The sequence below is a fragment of the Bombina bombina genome, chromosome 9, assembly GCF_027579735.1.
Source record: "Bombina bombina isolate aBomBom1 chromosome 9, aBomBom1.pri, whole genome shotgun sequence".
Classification (NCBI taxonomy): Eukaryota; Metazoa; Chordata; class Amphibia; order Anura; family Bombinatoridae; genus Bombina; species Bombina bombina.
The window spans coordinates 6933400-6949940 of NC_069507.1; the positions used below are offsets into that span (position 1 = coordinate 6933400).

Below are 16541 nucleotides of genomic sequence, written 5' to 3' on the forward strand. Positions count from 1 at the left end.
GTAATTCTTTCAGGAGGCTGCTGTCCAGCAGTCTCATAGGCTAAACGTATTATGCTACGAAGCCAGAAGGAGAGAGAGGTAGCCGAAGCCTTTTGACCTCTCCTCTGTCCAGAATAAACGACAAACAGGGAAGAAGTTTGGCGAAAATCTTTAGTTGCCTGCAAATAAAATTTCAGGGCACGGACGACGTCCAGATTGTGCAGAAGTCGTTCCTTCTTTGAAGAAGGGTTAGGGCACAATGATGGAACAACACTCTCTTGATTGATATTCCTGTTAGTGACTACCTTAGGTAAGAACCCAGGTTTAGTTCGCAGAACTACCTTGTCTGAATGAAAAATCAGATAAGGAGAATCACAATGTAAGGCCGATAACTCAGAGACTCTTCGAGCCGAGGAAATAGCCATTAAAAACAGAACTTTCCAAGATAACAGCTTGATGTCAATGGAATGAAGGGGTTCAAACGGAACACCCTGTAAAACGTTAAGAACTAAGTTTAAGCTCCATGGCGGAGCAACAGTTTTAAACACAGGCTTAATCCTGGCCAAAGCCTGACAAAAAGCCTGAACGTCTGGAACTTTTGACAGACGTTTGTGTAAAAGGATGGACAGAGCTGAGATCTGTCCCTTTAACGAACTAGCAGATAAACCCTTTTCTAAACCTTCTTGTAGAAAAGACAATATCCTAGGAATCCTAACCTTACTCCATGAGTAACTCTTGGATTCGCACCAATGCAAGTATTTACGCCATATTTTATGGTAAATTTTCCTGGTAACAGGTTTCCTAGCCTGTATTAAGGTATCAATCACTGACTCCGAGAATCCACGCTTTGATAGAATCAAGCGTTCAATCTCCATGCAGTCAGCCTCAGAGAAATTAGATTTGGATGTTTGAAAGGACCCTGAACCAGAAGGTCCTGTCTCAGAGGCAGAGACCATGGTGGACAGGACGACATGTCCACTAGATCTGCATACCAGGTCCTGCGTGGCCACGCAGGCGCTATTAGAATCACTGATGCTCTCCTGTTTGATCCTGGCAATCAATCGAGGAAGCATCGGGAAGGGTGGAAACACATAGGCCATGTTGAAGACCAAAGGTGCTGTCAGAGCATCTATCAGTACCGCTCCTGGGTCCCTGGACCTGGATCCGTAACAAGGAAGCTTGGCGTTCTGGCGAGACGCCATGAGATCCAGATCTGGTTTGCCCCAACGCCGAAGCAGTTGGGCAAACACCTCCGGATGAAGTTCCCACTCCCCCGGATGAAAAGTCTGACGACTTAGAAAATCCGCCTCCCAGTTCTCAATGCCTGGGATGTGGATCGCTGACAGGTGGCAAGAGTGAGACTCTGCCCAGCGAATTATCTTTGAGACTTCCATCATCGCTAGGGAACTCCTTGTCCCTCCCGGATGGTTGATGTAAGCCACAGTCGTGATGTTGTCCAACTGAAACCTGATGAACCTCAGAGTTGCTAACTGAGGCCAAGCCAGAAGGGCATTGAAAACTGTTCTTAATTCCAGAATGTTTATTGGGAGGAGACTCTCCTCCTGAGTCCATGATCCCTGAGCCTTCAGGGAATTCCAGACAGCGCCCCAACCTAGCAGGCTGGCGTCTGTTGTTACAATCGTCCAATCTGGCCTGCTGAAGGGCATCCCCCTGGACAGATGTGGTCGAGAAAGCCACCATAGAAGAGAATCTCTGGTCTCTTGATCCAGATTCAGCATAGGGGACAAATCTGAGTAATCCCCATTCCACTGACTTAGCATGCACAATTGCAGTGGTCTGAGATGCAGGCGCGCAAAAGGTACTATGTCCATTGCCGCTACCATTAAGCCGATTACCTCCATGCATTGAGCCACTGACGGGTGTTGAATGGAATGAAGGACACGGCAAGCATTTAGAAGTTTTGTTAACCTGTCCTCTGTCAGGTAAATTTTCATTTCTACAGAATCTATAAGAGTCCCCAAGAAGGGAACTCTTGTGAGTGGTAATAGAGAACTCTTTTCTACGTTCACCTTCCACCCATGCGACCTTAGAAATGCCAGAACTAACTCTGTATGAGACTTGGCAGTCTGGAAACTTGACGCTTGAATCAGAATGTCGTCTAGGTACGGAGCTACCGATATTCCTCGCGGTCTTAGTACCGCCAGAAGAGAGCCCAGAACCTTTGTAAAGATTCTTGGAGCCGTAGCTAACCCGAAGGGAAGAGCTACAAACTGGTAATGCCTGTTTAGGAAGGCAAACCTTAGGTACCGATAATGATCCTTGTGAATCGGAATGTGAAGATAGGCATCCTTTAAATCAACTGTGGTCATGTACTGACCCTTTTGGATCATAGGTAAGATTGTCCGAATAGTTTCCATTTTGAACGATGGAACTCTTAGGAATTTGTTTAGGATCTTTAAGTCCAAGATTGGTCTGAAGGTTCCCTCTTTTTTGGGAACCACAAACAGATTTGAGTAAAACCCTTGTCCGTGTTCCGACCGCGGAACCGGGTGGATCACTCCCATTAGTAAAAGGTCTTGTACACAGCGTAGAAACGCCTCTTTCTTTATCTGGTTTGCTGACAACCTTGAAAGATGAAATCTCCCTTTTGGAGGAGAAGCTTTGAAGTCCAGAAGATATCCCTGGGATATGATCTCTAACGCCCAGGGATCCTGGACATCTCTTGCCCAAGCCTGGGCGAAGAGAGAAAGTCTGCCCCCCACTAGATCCGTTTCCGGATCGGGGGCCCTCACTTCATGCTGTCTTAGGGGCAGCAGCAGGCTTTCTGGCCTGCTTCCCCTTGTTCCAGGACTGGTTAGGTTTCCAGCCCTGTCTGTAGCGAGCAACAGTTCCTCCCTGTCTTGGAGCGGAGGAAGTTGATGCTGCTCCTGCCTTGAAGTTAAGAAAGGCACGAAAATTAGACTGTTTAGCCTTTGGTTTGGCCCTGTCTTGAGGCAGGGCATGGCCCTTACCTCCAGTAATGTCAGCGATAATTTCTTTCAAACCGGGCCTGAATAATGTCTGCCCTTTGAAAGGTATGTTAAGCAATTTAGATTTAGAAGTCACATCGGCTGACCAGGATTTAAGCCACAGCGCTCTACGCGCTTGAATGGCGAATCCGGAGTTCTTAGCCGTAAGCTTAGTTAAGTGTACTACGGCATCAGAAATAAATGAATTAGCTAGCTTAAGGACTTTAAGCTTGTCTATAATCTCATCCAATGGAGCTGAGCTAATGGTCTCTTCCAGAGACTCAAACCAGAATGCCGCCGCAGCCGTGACAGGCGCAATGCATGCAAGGGGTTGTAATATAAAACCTTGTTGAACAAACATTTTCTTAAGGTAACCCTCTTTTTATCCATTGGATCTGAAAAAGCACAGCTATCCTCCACCGGGATAGTGGTGCGCTTAGCCAGAGTAGAAACTGCTCCCTCCACCTTAGGGACCGTCTGCCATAAGTCCCGTGTGGTGGCATCTATTGGAAACATTTTTCTAAATATAGGAGGGGGTGAAAAAGGCACACCGGGTCTATCCCACTCCTTGTTAATAATTTCTGTAAGCCTCTTAGGTATAGGAAAAACGTCAGTACACACCGGTACCGCATAGTATCTATCCAGCCTACATAATTTCTCTGGAATTGCAACCGTGTTACAATCATTCAGAACCGCTAATACCTCCCCTAGTAATACACGGAGGTTCTCAAGCTTAAATTTAAAATGTCTGAGTCCAGTTTACTTGGATCAGATCCGTCACCCACAGAATGAAGCTCTCCGTCCTCATGTTCTGCAAATTGTGACGCAGAATCAGACATGGCTCTAATATTATCAGTGCACTCTGTTCTTACCCCAGAGTGATCGCGTTTACCCCTAAATTCTGGCAATTTAGATAGTACTTCAGTCATAACATTAGCCATGTCTTGCAAAGTGATTTGTAAGGGCCGCCCTGATGTACTTGGCGCCACAATATCACGCACCTCCTGAGCGGGAGGCGAAGGTACTGACACGTGAGGAAAGTTAGTTGGCATAACTTCCCCCTCGTTGTCTGGTGAAATTTTCTTTACATGTACAGATTGGCTTTTATTTAAAGTAGCATCAATGCAATTAGTACACAAATTTCTATTGGGCTCCACATTGGCCTTTAAACATATTGCACAAAGAGATTCCTCTGTGTCAGACATGTTTAAACAAACTAGCAATGAAACTAGCAAGCTTGGAAAATACTTTTCAAATAAATTTACAAGCAATATAAAAAACGTTACTGTGCCTTTAAGAAGCACAAAAAAACTGTCACAGTTGAAATAACAATGAACCAAATTAGTTATAGCAACCAAATTTTCACAGTAAATGTAATTAGTTAGCAAAGGATTGCACCCACTAGCAAATGGATGATTAACCCCTTAGTACCCAAAAACGGATAACAATTTAATATAAACGTTTTTATCACAGTCAAAACACAGTCTCACAGGTCTGCTGTGAGTGATTACCTCCCTCAAAACTAGTTTTGGAGACCCCTGGGCTCTGTAGAGACGTCCTGGATCATGGAGGAAGAAATAGGAAGACTGTGACTGAATTTTTACTGCGCAATAAAGCGCCAAAATAGGCCCCTCCCACTCATAATACAACAGTGGGGAAGCTCAGTAAACTGATTTTATTCATAAATAAACGACAGCCATGTGGTAAAATAATGCCCATAAAGTTTTATCACCAAGTACCTCAGAGAAAAACGATTAACATGCCAGTAAACGTTTAAAATAAAATTATGAAATGTTATTAATAAGCCTGCTGCTAGTCGCTTTCACTGCAGTGGAGGCTCAAATATAAGTTAAATGTATACAGTATTTTCTTAGTGAAGTTCCATTCCCTAGAAATACCACAGTGTAAACATACATACATATCAGCCTGATACCAGTCCCTACTACTGCATTTAAGGCTGCACTTACATTACATCGGTATTAGCAGTATTTTCTCAGTCAATTCCATTCCTTAGAAAATAATATACTGCAACATACCTCTTTGCAGGTGAACCCTGCCCGCTGTCCCCTGTTCTGAAGTTACCTCACTCCTCAGAATGGCCGAGAACAGCAAATGGATCTTAGTTACGACCGTTAAGATCATACACAAACTCAGGTAGATTCTTCTTCTAATGCTGCCTGAGAAAAAACAACACACTCCGGTGCTGTTTAAAATAACAAACTTTTGATTGAAGAAATAAAAACTAAGTTTAACAACCACAGTCCTCTCACACGTCCTATCTATTAGTTAGGTGCAAGAGAATGACTGGGTATGACGTAGAGGGGAGGAGCTATATAGCAGCTCTGCTTGGGTGATCCTCTTGCACTTCCTGTTAGGGAGGAGATATAATCCCATAAGTAATGGATGACCCGTGGACTGACTACACTTAACAGGAGAAAATGTGGGCGTTTAAAATAAAATTCTAGAAACTGCAACATTTAAGTCTGATGTGCAAAATAACAGAGGCACCAAGGTGTTTAGAAGAGAGATTTTATTTTTAATCAATAGTATTTCCCCCAAACATGAATATAAAATACTTATACAATATAATAAAGTAATTTATATACAATATGAATTAATTGTGTACTTAACTAGTTTTGTTGTTTATTGTGGCACTGATAAATTGCAACCTTTTTAGTGATTCTGTAGGATGTTGGGAGATTGGCCATGATACTTCGTTCTAAAAAAATAGAAGTTTAGGGGTAAACTGAACACTTGGCCTAGAAAGCACAGAGGCTCCTTACGGAGAGCAATAAACTGCGCACATTGTCTTTGTGAGAAGCCCTAAGTGGATAATGGATCATTTTCCAAGAGATGTCTGTGGGACTGTGGCTTATGGGAGCCTCATGCTGTTTGGGTTAATGCAACATTTTCCAAAAAAAGGATGAAAGGAGAAATATAAAATGCTAGTTTGCTAAAGTTCTGGTGTTCCAGCAGAAGCGGCAGTATTTATGTACATTTGGGATACACGCAGGCCGTTAGTGTGGTGAAATAACGCAGCAACGCTCCGTGAAGTTTGGCCTTTTGCCCTCTGGCTAATCCTTCAGAAAAATCAGATTTCGGGCTCCTCCGCTGACGCCTGTGGATCTGGGGACTCAAAACGCTGATGAAAGTTTGTCCTTTTCCTTATTTTTTCTGGTGCTTTTCTCCATAAAATGATTTCCTGTTTGGGACATCACAAACCATAAGAATACACACGTCCTGCTAGCAAAGCTCCCACCACCTGAGCAAGTCATATCATTGTCTATGATTAACGGCATCAGAAGCCCCCCCGCCCACGTTACAATTCCCACAGAGAAAGATTCAGGGGCCACACTTTACCTGTTGTTTGAAGTATCGTCTGTCTTCCTCATCCACAAGTACCAAGTTCAGGAAATACCGGACAGAAAATTTCTTATTCACATCTCTCATTGTGGGTGTGGGGTCATATCCTGCGAGGAACAGCCTGATTGGGATGGATTCCCCTAAAGGGTTAAAAACAGCAGGTTTTTATTTTAAAAAATAAGCTGTTTCTAGAAGAGGAGCAATTTGATGCTACATCAACTGACTATATCTAAACCAAACTAAGGTAGTCACTGACGGATTAACAATAGGAAGACACATTTGAACAATACATGCTGGGTCCCCCCTTTCCCACGGCCTCTGTGTTTTGTTTGGAGATGTCGGCATTAGGAGCTTCTGTTACTACTTTCTATATTTTCTGGATCTCTCTGGTGCAAAGGTCCAGTGAGACCTTCTGGTGTTCTGCTCACCACTTACCCTACCGGTAAATGCCAATAATAAAGTTGTACCGAGTAGCACTGTGTATTTCTTCTTGCAGCTGATAACACCGCAGATCACTTTCTTTCATGTAATTGGCAAGAGTCCATGAGCTAGTGACATATGGGATATACAATCCTACCAGGAGGGGCAAAGTTTCCCAAACCTCAAAATGCCTATAAATACACCCCTCACCACACCCACAATTCAGTTTTACAAACTTTGCCTCCTATGGAGGTGGTGAAGTAAGTTTGTGCTAAGATTTCTACGTTGATATGCGCTTCTCAGCATTGTTGAAGCCCGATTCCTCTCAGAGTACAGCGAATGTCAGAGGGACGTGAAGGGAGTATCACCTATTGAATACGATGATTTCCCTAACGGGGGTCTTTTTCATGGGTTCTCTGTTATCGGTCGTAGAGATTCATCTCCTACCTCCCTTTTCAGATCGACGATATACTCTCAAATTACCATTACCTCTACTGATAACCGTTTCTGTACTGGTTTGGCTATATGTGGATGGGTGTCTTTTTGGTAAGTATGTTTTTTATTACTTAAGGCACCCCAGCTATGGTTTGGCACTTTATGCATTTATATAAAGTTCTAAATATATGTATTGTACTTATATTTGCCATGAGTCAGGTTCATGTATTTCCTTCTGCAGACTGTCAGTTTCATATTTGGGAATGTAAACACTTTAAGAAATGTATTTCTTACCTGGGGTTTAGTCTTTTTTTTTCATTTTGACTACTTTTTTGCAATTGCGGGTGTTAGGCCCACGGGTGCGTCAAATGCTAGACTTTATTGCGTCATTTTTGGCGCAAACTTTTTTTGGCGCGAAAAGATACGTTCATGGCACAACTTTGTCATTTCCGGCATCATATGTGATGCCGAGACCTTTCACACAGCGGCGTCAGTGACGCAAGTGTGTCATTTCCGGTCATTTTTTGGTGCCAAAAAAGTTTACGTTACGTTGTGCGTCATACTTGCCGCCAAATTTTTCATTATTTCAATACCCCATTCATGTTTGCCTCCTGCTTTCTTCTCTATCAAGAGGCCTATGCTTTTGCATTTTTTCCCATTCCTGAAACTGTCATTTAAGGAAATAGATCATCTTGCTTTATATGTTGTTTTTTCTTTTACATTGAGCAAGATGTCCCAATCCGATCCTGTCTCTGAAGTTTCTGCTGGAACATTGCTGCCTGACATCGGTTCTACCAAAGCTAAGTGCATTTGTTGTAAAATTGTAGAAATTATTCCACCGAATGTCATTTGTAATAGTTGTCATGATAAACTTTTACATGCAGATAGTGTTTCTATCAGTAATAGTACATTGCCAGTTGCAGTTCCTTCAACTTCTAATGTGCATGATATACCTGTAAATTTTAAAGATTTTGAATCTATTATGGAGGCTTTGTCTGCATTTCCACCTTCTAATAAACGTAAAAGGTCTTTTAAAACTTCTCATTTAGCTGATGAAATTTCAAATGACCAACAACATAATAATTTATCCTCTTCTGCTGAGGATCTATCTGAAACAGAAGATCCTTCCTCAGATATTGACACTGACAAATCTACTTATTTATTTAAAATAGAGTATATGCGTTCTTTATTAAAGGAAGTGTTAATTACTTTGGATATTGAGGTAACCAGTCCTATTGACGTTCAGTCTAATAAACGTTTAAATGCTGTTTTTAAACCTCCTGTGGTTTCCCCAGGTGTTTTTCCCATTCCTGAGGTTATTTCTATGATTTATAGGGAATGGAAGCAGCCAGGTACTTCCTTTATTCCTTCTTCAAGGTTTAAGAGATTGTATCCTTTACCAGCAAAATCTATAGAGTTTTGGGAAAAGATCCCCAAAGTTGATGGGGCTATTTCTACTCTTGCTAAACGTACCACTATTCCTATGGAAGATAGCACTTCCTTTAAGGATCCTTTAGATAGGAAGCTTGAATCTTATCTAAGGAAGGCCTATTTATATTCAGGTCATCTTCTCAGACCTGCTATTTCTTTGGGTGATGTTGCGGCTGCATCAACTTTCTGGTTGGAAAATTTAGCGCAACATGAATTGGATTCTGACATATCTAGCATTGTTCGCTTACTGCAACATGCTAATCATTTTATTTGTGATGCCATTTTTTATATTATAAAAATTGATATTAGATCCATGTCTTTAGCTGTATTAGCTAGAAGAGCTTTGTGTCTTAAATCTTGGAATGCTGATATGACATCTAAATCTAGATTACTCTCTCTTTCTTTCCAAGGTAATAATTTATTTGGTTCTCAATTGGATTCTATTAATTCAACTACGGTATCACTGGAGGAAAAGGAGTTTTTTTGCCTCAGGATAAAAAAACCTAAGGGTAAATCTAAGGCTTCTAACAGTTTTCGTTCCTTTCGTCAGAATAAGGAACAAAAACTCAATCCTCCTCCCAAGGAATCTGCTTCCAGTTGGAAGCCTTCCTCAAATTGGAATAAATCCAAGCCATTTAGGAAACCAAAGTCTGCCCCTAAGTCCGCATGAAGGTGCGGCCCTCATTCCAGCTCAGCTGGTAGGGGGCAGATTAAGGTTTTTCAAGGATTGTTTGATAAAATCTGTCCAAAATCATTGGATTCAGAGCATTGTCTCTCAAGGGTATCGAATAGGATTCAAAGTAAGACCTCCAGTGAGAAGATTTTTTCTCTCACACATTCCTGTAAATCCAGTAAAAGCTCAGGCTTTTCTGAAGTGTGTTTCAGACATGGAGTCTTCAGGGGTAATCATGCCAGTTCCTCCTCAGGAACAAGGTTTGGGGTTTTATTCAAACCTATTCATTGTACCGAAGAAAGAAAATTTGTTCAGACCAGTTCTGGATCTGAAAATTTTGAATCGTTATGTAAGAGTACCAACTTTCAAGATGGTGACTATAAGGACTATTCTGCCTTTTGTTCAGCAAGGACATTATATGTCCACAATAGACTTGCAGGATGCATACCTTCATATTCCGATTCATCCAGAACACTATCAGTTTCTGAGATTCTCTTTTCTAGACAAGCATTACCAATTTGTTGCTCTTCCATTTGGCCTAGCAACAGCTCCAAGAATCTTTTCAAAAGGTTCTGGGTGCCCTACTATCTGTAATCAGAGAACAGGGTATTGCAGTATTTCCTTATTTGGACGATATCTTGGTACTAGCTCAGTCTTTACATACTGCAGAATCTCACACAAATCAACTAGTGTTGTTTCTTCGGAAACATGGTTGGAGGATCAATTTACCAAAAAGTTTCTTGATTCCTCAGACAAGGGTCACCTTTTTAGGCTTCCAGATAGATTCAGTGTCCATGACTCTGTCTCTAACAGACAAGAGACGTTAAAAATTGGTCGCAGCATGTCGGCTCCTTCAGTCTCAGTCATTCCCTTCAGTGGCTATGTGCATGGAAGTTTTAGGTCTCATGACTGCAGCATCGGACGCAATCCCCTTTGCTCGTTTTCACATGAGACCTCTACAGCTTTGTATGCTGAATCAATGGTGCAGGGATTATACAAAGATATCACAATTAATATCCTTGAATCCCAATGTACGACACTCTCTGACATGGTGGATAGATCACCATCGTTTGGTTCAAGGGGCTTCTTTTGTTCGCCCAACCTGGACTGTGATCACAACAGATGCAAGTCTTTCAGGTTGGGGAGCTGTTTGGGGGTCTCTGACAGCACAAGGGGTTTGGAAATCTCAAGAGGCGAGATTACCAATAAATATTTTAGAACTGCGTGCAATTCTCAGGGCTCTTCAGTTCTGGCCTCTGCTAAAGAGAGAACCGTTCATTTGTTTTCAGACAGACAATATCACAACTGTGGCTTATGTCAATCATCAGGGTGGGACTCACAGTCCCCAAGCTACGAAAGTAGTATCTCGGATACTTGCTTGGGCGGAATCCAGCTCCTGTCTAATCTCTGCGGTACATATCCCAGGTGTAGACAATTGGGAGGTGGATTATCTCAGCCGCCAGACTTTACATCCAGATGTATTCTCTCAGATTGTTCAGATGTGGGGGCTTCCAGAGATAGATCTCATGGCCTCTCATCTAAACAAGAAACTTCCCAGATACCTGTCCAGGTCCAGGGATGTTCAGGCGGAAGCAGTGGATGCGCTGACACTTCCTTGGTGTTATCAACCTGCTTACATCTTCCCGCCTCTAGTTCTCCTTCCAAGAGCGATTTCCAAAATCATCATGGAACAGTCTTTTGTGTTGCTGGTGGCTCCAGCATGGCCACACAGGTTTTGGTATGCGGATCTGGTTCGGATGTCCAGTTGCCCGCCTTGGCCACTTCCGTTACGGCCGGACCTACTATCTCAAGGTCTGTTTTTCCATCAGGATCTCAAATCATTAAATTTGAAGGTATGGAAATTGAACGTTAGTTCTAAGTCATAGAGGTTTCTCTGATTCAGTAATTAATACTATGTTACAAGCTCGTAAATCTGTCTCTAGAAAGATTTATTACAGAGTTTGGAAGACTTACATTTCATGGTGTTCTTCTCATAAATTCTCCTGGCATTCTTTCAGAATTCCTAGAATTTTGCAGTTTCTTCAGGATGGTTTGGATAAGGGTTTGTCTGCAAGTTCCTTGAAAGGACAAATCTCCGCTCTGTTTTATTTCACAGAAAGATTGCTATACTTCCTGATATACACTGTTTTGTACAGGCTTTAGTTCGTATTAAGCCTGTCATTAAGTCAATTTCTCCTCCTTGGAGTCTTAATTTGGTTCTGAGGGCTTTACAGGCTCCTCCATTTGAACCTATGCATTCTTTGGACATTAAACTACTTTCTTGGAAAGTGTTGTTCCTTTTGGCTATCTCTTCTGCTAGAAGAGTTTCTGAGCTATCTGCTCTTTCTTGTGAGTCTCCATTTCTGATTTTTCATCAAGATAAGGCAGTTTTGCGGACTTCTTTTCAATTTTTAACTAAGGTTGTGAATTCTAACAACATTAGTAGGGAAATTGTTGTCCCTTCTTTATGTCCTAATCCTAAGAATTCTCTGGAGAGATCCTTACATTCTTTGGATGTGGTAAGAGCTTTGAAGTATTATGTGTAAGCTACTAAAAATTCAGGAAGACTTCTAGTCTATTTGTTTTATTTTCTGGTCCTAGGAAAGGTCAGAAAGCTTCTGCTATTTCCTTGGCTTCTTGGTTGAAACTTTTGATTCATCAAGCTTATTTGGAGTCAGGTCAATCCCTGCCTCAGAGAATTACAGCTCATTCTACTAGATCAGTCTCCACTTCATGGGCTTTTAAGAATGAAGCTTTAGTCGATCAGATTTGCAAAGCAGCCACTTGGTCCTCTTTGCATACATTTACGAAATTCTACCATTTTGATGCATTTGCTTATTCGGAAGCAGTTTTTGGTAGAAAAGTTCTTCAGGCAGCTGTTTCAGTTTGATTCTTCTGCTTTTTGATTTAAGTTTTTTTCTTTCAAAAGTGAAAATAAACTTATTTTTGGGTTGTGGATTATTTTCTCAGCGGAATATGGCTGTTTTTGTTTTAGTCCCTCCCTCTCTAGTGACTCTTGAGTGGAAGACTCCACATCTTGGGTATTGATATCCCATATGTCACTAAGCTCATGGACTCTTGCCAATTACATGAAAGAAAACATAATTTATGTAAGAACTTACCTGATAAATTCATTTCTTTCATATTGGCAAGAGTCCATGAGGCCCACCCTTTTTATGGTGGTTATGATTTTTTGTATAAAGCATTATTTCCAAATTTCCTTTATTGATGCTTTCTACTCCTTTCTTTATCACCCCACTGCTTGGCTATTCGTTAAACTGAATTGTGGGTGTGGTGAGGGGTGTATTTATAGGCATTTTGAGGTTTGGGAAACTTTGCCCCTCCTGGTAGGATTGTATATCCCATATGTCACTAGCTCATGGTCTCTTGCCAATATGAAAGAAATGAATTTATCTGTTAAGTTCTTACATAAATTATGTTTTTCCTCCCCAGAAACCAAGTTACAAACCGGCTACACACAGGAAGGTTTGGGGAACACAAGGCAAGAACAGAAACAAGTTACAAACCGGCTACACACAGGAAGGTTTGGGGAACACAAGGCACGAACAGAAACAAGTTACAAACCAGCTACACACAGGAAGGTTTGGGGAACACAAGGCATGAACAAACAAGTTACAAACCGGCTACACACAGGAAGGTTTGGGGAACACAAGGCACGAACAGAAACAAGTTACAAACCAGCTACACACAGGAAGGTTTGGGGAACACAAGGCATGAACAAACAAGTTACAAACCGGCTACACACAGGAAGGTTTGGGGAACACAAGGCATGAACAGAAACAAGTTACAAACCGGCTACACACAGGAAGGTTTGGGGAACACAAGGCACGAACAGAAACAAGTTACAAACCGGCTACACACAGGAAGGTTTGGGGAACACAAGGCATGAACAGAAACAAGTTACAAACCGGCTACACACAGGAAGGTTTGGGGAACACAAGGCATGAACAGAAACAAGTTACAAACCGGCTACACACAGGAAGGTTTGGGGAACACAAGGCATGAACAAACAAGTTACAAACCGGCTACACACAGGAAGGTTTGGGGAACACAAGGAGTGAAAAAAAAAGTTACAAACCGGCTACACACAGGAAGGTTTGGGGAACACAAGGCATGAACAGAAACAAGTTACAAACCGGCTACACACAGGAAGGTTTGGGGAACACAAGGCATGAACAGAAACAAGTTACAAACCGGCTACACACAGGAAGGTTTGGGGAACACAAGGCATGAACAGAAACAAGTTACAAACCGGCTACACACAGGAAGATTTGGGGAACACAAGGCAGGCATGAACAGAAACAAGTTACCTTTTACTGGAGCCCCATCCATTATTTCATATTTTGCAACAGTCTCAGTCTCTGTTGTTGTGCTGGGTCCTAAAACAGAAACAAATTTATTTAAATGTAAAGAAATTTTATTTTTATTAAATCCAATAAGATTTCAAATGGAGGGTAAATATACAGTCAGATAAAAAGTCAATGAAAAGCCGTGGTCATCCAGGAGCCGCCTACACAGCTTCAGCCAGAAGGAAAATGCCACTTTCTATGGGACCTTATGATACAATAGCTCAGTACTTTGCTATCCATTGAGGACACTCAAGAACAATCAATAAGGTGAGGAGATAAAACATTTCACAGAAAATATACTTAGTTGCCACATACAGCTTGTAGGTACTGCACAGCTCTTTATTTACCCCTTAACTGCTGAACCATTTCTACCCCCTGTGCTGGTGATGGGCAGAAAAATACATGAAGACTAATTTTCAAACAGTCCTGTTCACTGATGAGTGCCGTGCAACCCTGGATGGTCCAGATGGATGGAGTAGTGGATGGTTGGTGGGCGGCCACCCTGTTCCAACAAGGCTGCAAAGTCAGCAAGGCGGTGGTGGAGTCATGTTTTGGGCCGGAATCATGGGAAGAGAGCTGGTTGGCCCCTTTAGGGTTCCCAAAGGTGTAAAGATGACCTCTGCAAAGTATGTGGAGTTCCTGACTGACCACTTGCCTGGTACAGAAGGAAGAAATATGCTTTCCGTAATAAAATAATCTTCATGCATGAAAATGCACCATCTCATGCTGCAAAGAATACCTCCGCATCAATGGCTGCATTGGGGATAAAAGAGGAGAAATTCTCCATCCTCCCCTGACCTCAATCCTATTGAGAACCTTTGGAGCATCCCCAAGCAAAAGAGCTATGAGGGAGGCATTTTACATCCAAACAGCAGCTCTGGGAGGCTATTCTGATATCTTGCAAATTCAAGCAGAAACTGTCCAAAAACTCATAAGTTCAATGGATGCAAGACTTGTGAAGCTGCTATCAAATAAGGGGTCCTATGTTAAAATGTAACGTGACCTGTTAAAATGTTTAAAAAGTTAAAATGTTGTTCAAAGTTTGATTAAAATAGCTTTTGATTTCAGTAAATATGCTGCAAACACAACAAATGACAATTTCAGTTCTTTACAACATATAAAGTGTTTTGAAACTTACTGTGCGTAATAATTTGGAACAGTGCATTGTAAGTTTTTTTATTTTGTTACCATTAGGTGGTTTGTTCAATAAAATTTGAATTTTACTCAATAGTTGATAATATGAGAATTATGCTGACTGTTGTTTACATCAATTATTTAGGTAAATGAGAAAGATATCATTGGCATAATTTGGAACAGGGTTATATATATATATATATATATATATATATATATATATATATATACACATATACATATACATACATACACACACATACATGTGTGTCTAAACCATTGGCAACAAAAGTGAGTGCACCCCTAAGTGGAAATGTCCAAATTGGGCCCAAAGTGTAAATATTTTGTGTGGCCACCATTATTTTCCAGCACTGCCTTCACCCTCTTGGGCATGGAATTCACCAGAGATTTACAGGTTGCCACTGGAGTCCTCTTCAACTCCTCCATGATGACATAACTGAGCTGGTGGATGTTAGAGACCTTGCACTCCCCCACCATCCGTTTGAGGATGCCCCACAGATGCTCAATAGGGTTTAGGTCTGGAGACATGCTTGGCCAGTCCATCACCTTTACCCTCAGCTTCTTTAGCAAGGCAGTGGTCGTCTTGGAGGTGTATTTTGGGTCGTTATCATGCTGGAATACTGCCCTGCGGCCCAGTTTCCGAAGAGAGGGGATGATGCTCTCCTTCAGTATGTTACAGTACATGTTGGCATTCATGGTTCCCTCAATGAACTTTAGCTCCCCAGTGCCGGCAGCACTCATGCAGGCCCAGACCATGACACTCCCACCACCATGCTTGACTGTAGGCAAGACGCACTTGTCTTCGTATTCCTCATCTGGTTGCCGCTTGACACCATCTGAACCAAATAAGTTTATCTTGGTCTCATCAAACCACAGGACATGGTTCCAGTAATCCATGTTCTTAGTCTGCTTGTCTTCAGCAAACTGTTTGCGTGCTTTCTTGTGCATCATTTTTAGAAAAGGCTTCCTTCTGGGACGACAGCCATGCAGACCAATTTGATGCAGTGTGTGGCGTATGGTCTGAGCACTGACAGGCTGACCCCCCCACCCCTTCAATCTCTGCAGCAAGGCTGTCAGCAATCATACATCTATTTCCCAAAGACAACCTCTGGAAATGACGCTAAGCATGTGCACTTAACTTCTTTTCTTCGACCACGGCGAGGCCTGTCCTGAGCAGAACCTGTCCTGTGAAAACGCTGTATTGTCTTGCCCACCATGATGCAGCTCAGTTTCAGGGTCTTGGCAATCTTATAGCCTAGGCCATCTTTATGTAGAGCAACCATTCTTTTTTTCATATCCTCAGAGAGTTCTTTGCCATGAGGTGCCATGGTGAACTTCCAGTGACCAGTTTGAGAGTATGAGAGCGATAACACCAAATTTAACACACCTGCTCCCCATTCACATCTGAGATCTTGTAACACTAACGAGTCACATGACACCGGGGAGGGAAAATGGCTAATTGGGCCCAATTTGTACATTTCTACTTAGGGATGTACTTACTTTTGTTGCCAACAGTTTAGACATTATTGGCTGTGTGTTGATTTATTTTGAGGGGGCAGCAAATTTACAGTGTTATACAGGCTGTACAATCACTACTTTACATTGTAGCAAAGTGTAATTTCTTCAGTGTTGTCACATGAAAAGATATAATACAATATTTACAAAAATGTGAGGGGTGTACTCACTTTTGTGAGATACTGTATATATATATATATATATATATATATATATATATATATATATATA

The 16541-nt window shown here is 41.8% G+C and overlaps 1 protein-coding gene across 2 annotated transcripts in view; it reads right to left on the minus strand.

The window, feature by feature from the left end:
* Window positions 1–5461: 5461 nt before the first annotated feature.
* The window catches only part of VPS26A (VPS26 retromer complex component A), a 153521-nt gene continuing 142441 nt past the window's right edge, over window positions 5462–16541 (minus strand). For both annotated transcript variants that reach the window (XM_053691855.1, XM_053691854.1), the window contains exons 7-9: window positions 13602–13670; window positions 6309–6451; window positions 5462–6150 (exon numbers count right to left, since the gene is read on the minus strand). In XM_053691855.1, coding sequence (XP_053547830.1) covers window positions 6040–6150; window positions 6309–6451; window positions 13602–13670 — 323 coding nt within the window. In that variant the 3' untranslated portion in view covers window positions 5462–6039. The remainder of the gene's footprint in view (window positions 6151–6308; window positions 6452–13601; window positions 13671–16541) is intronic.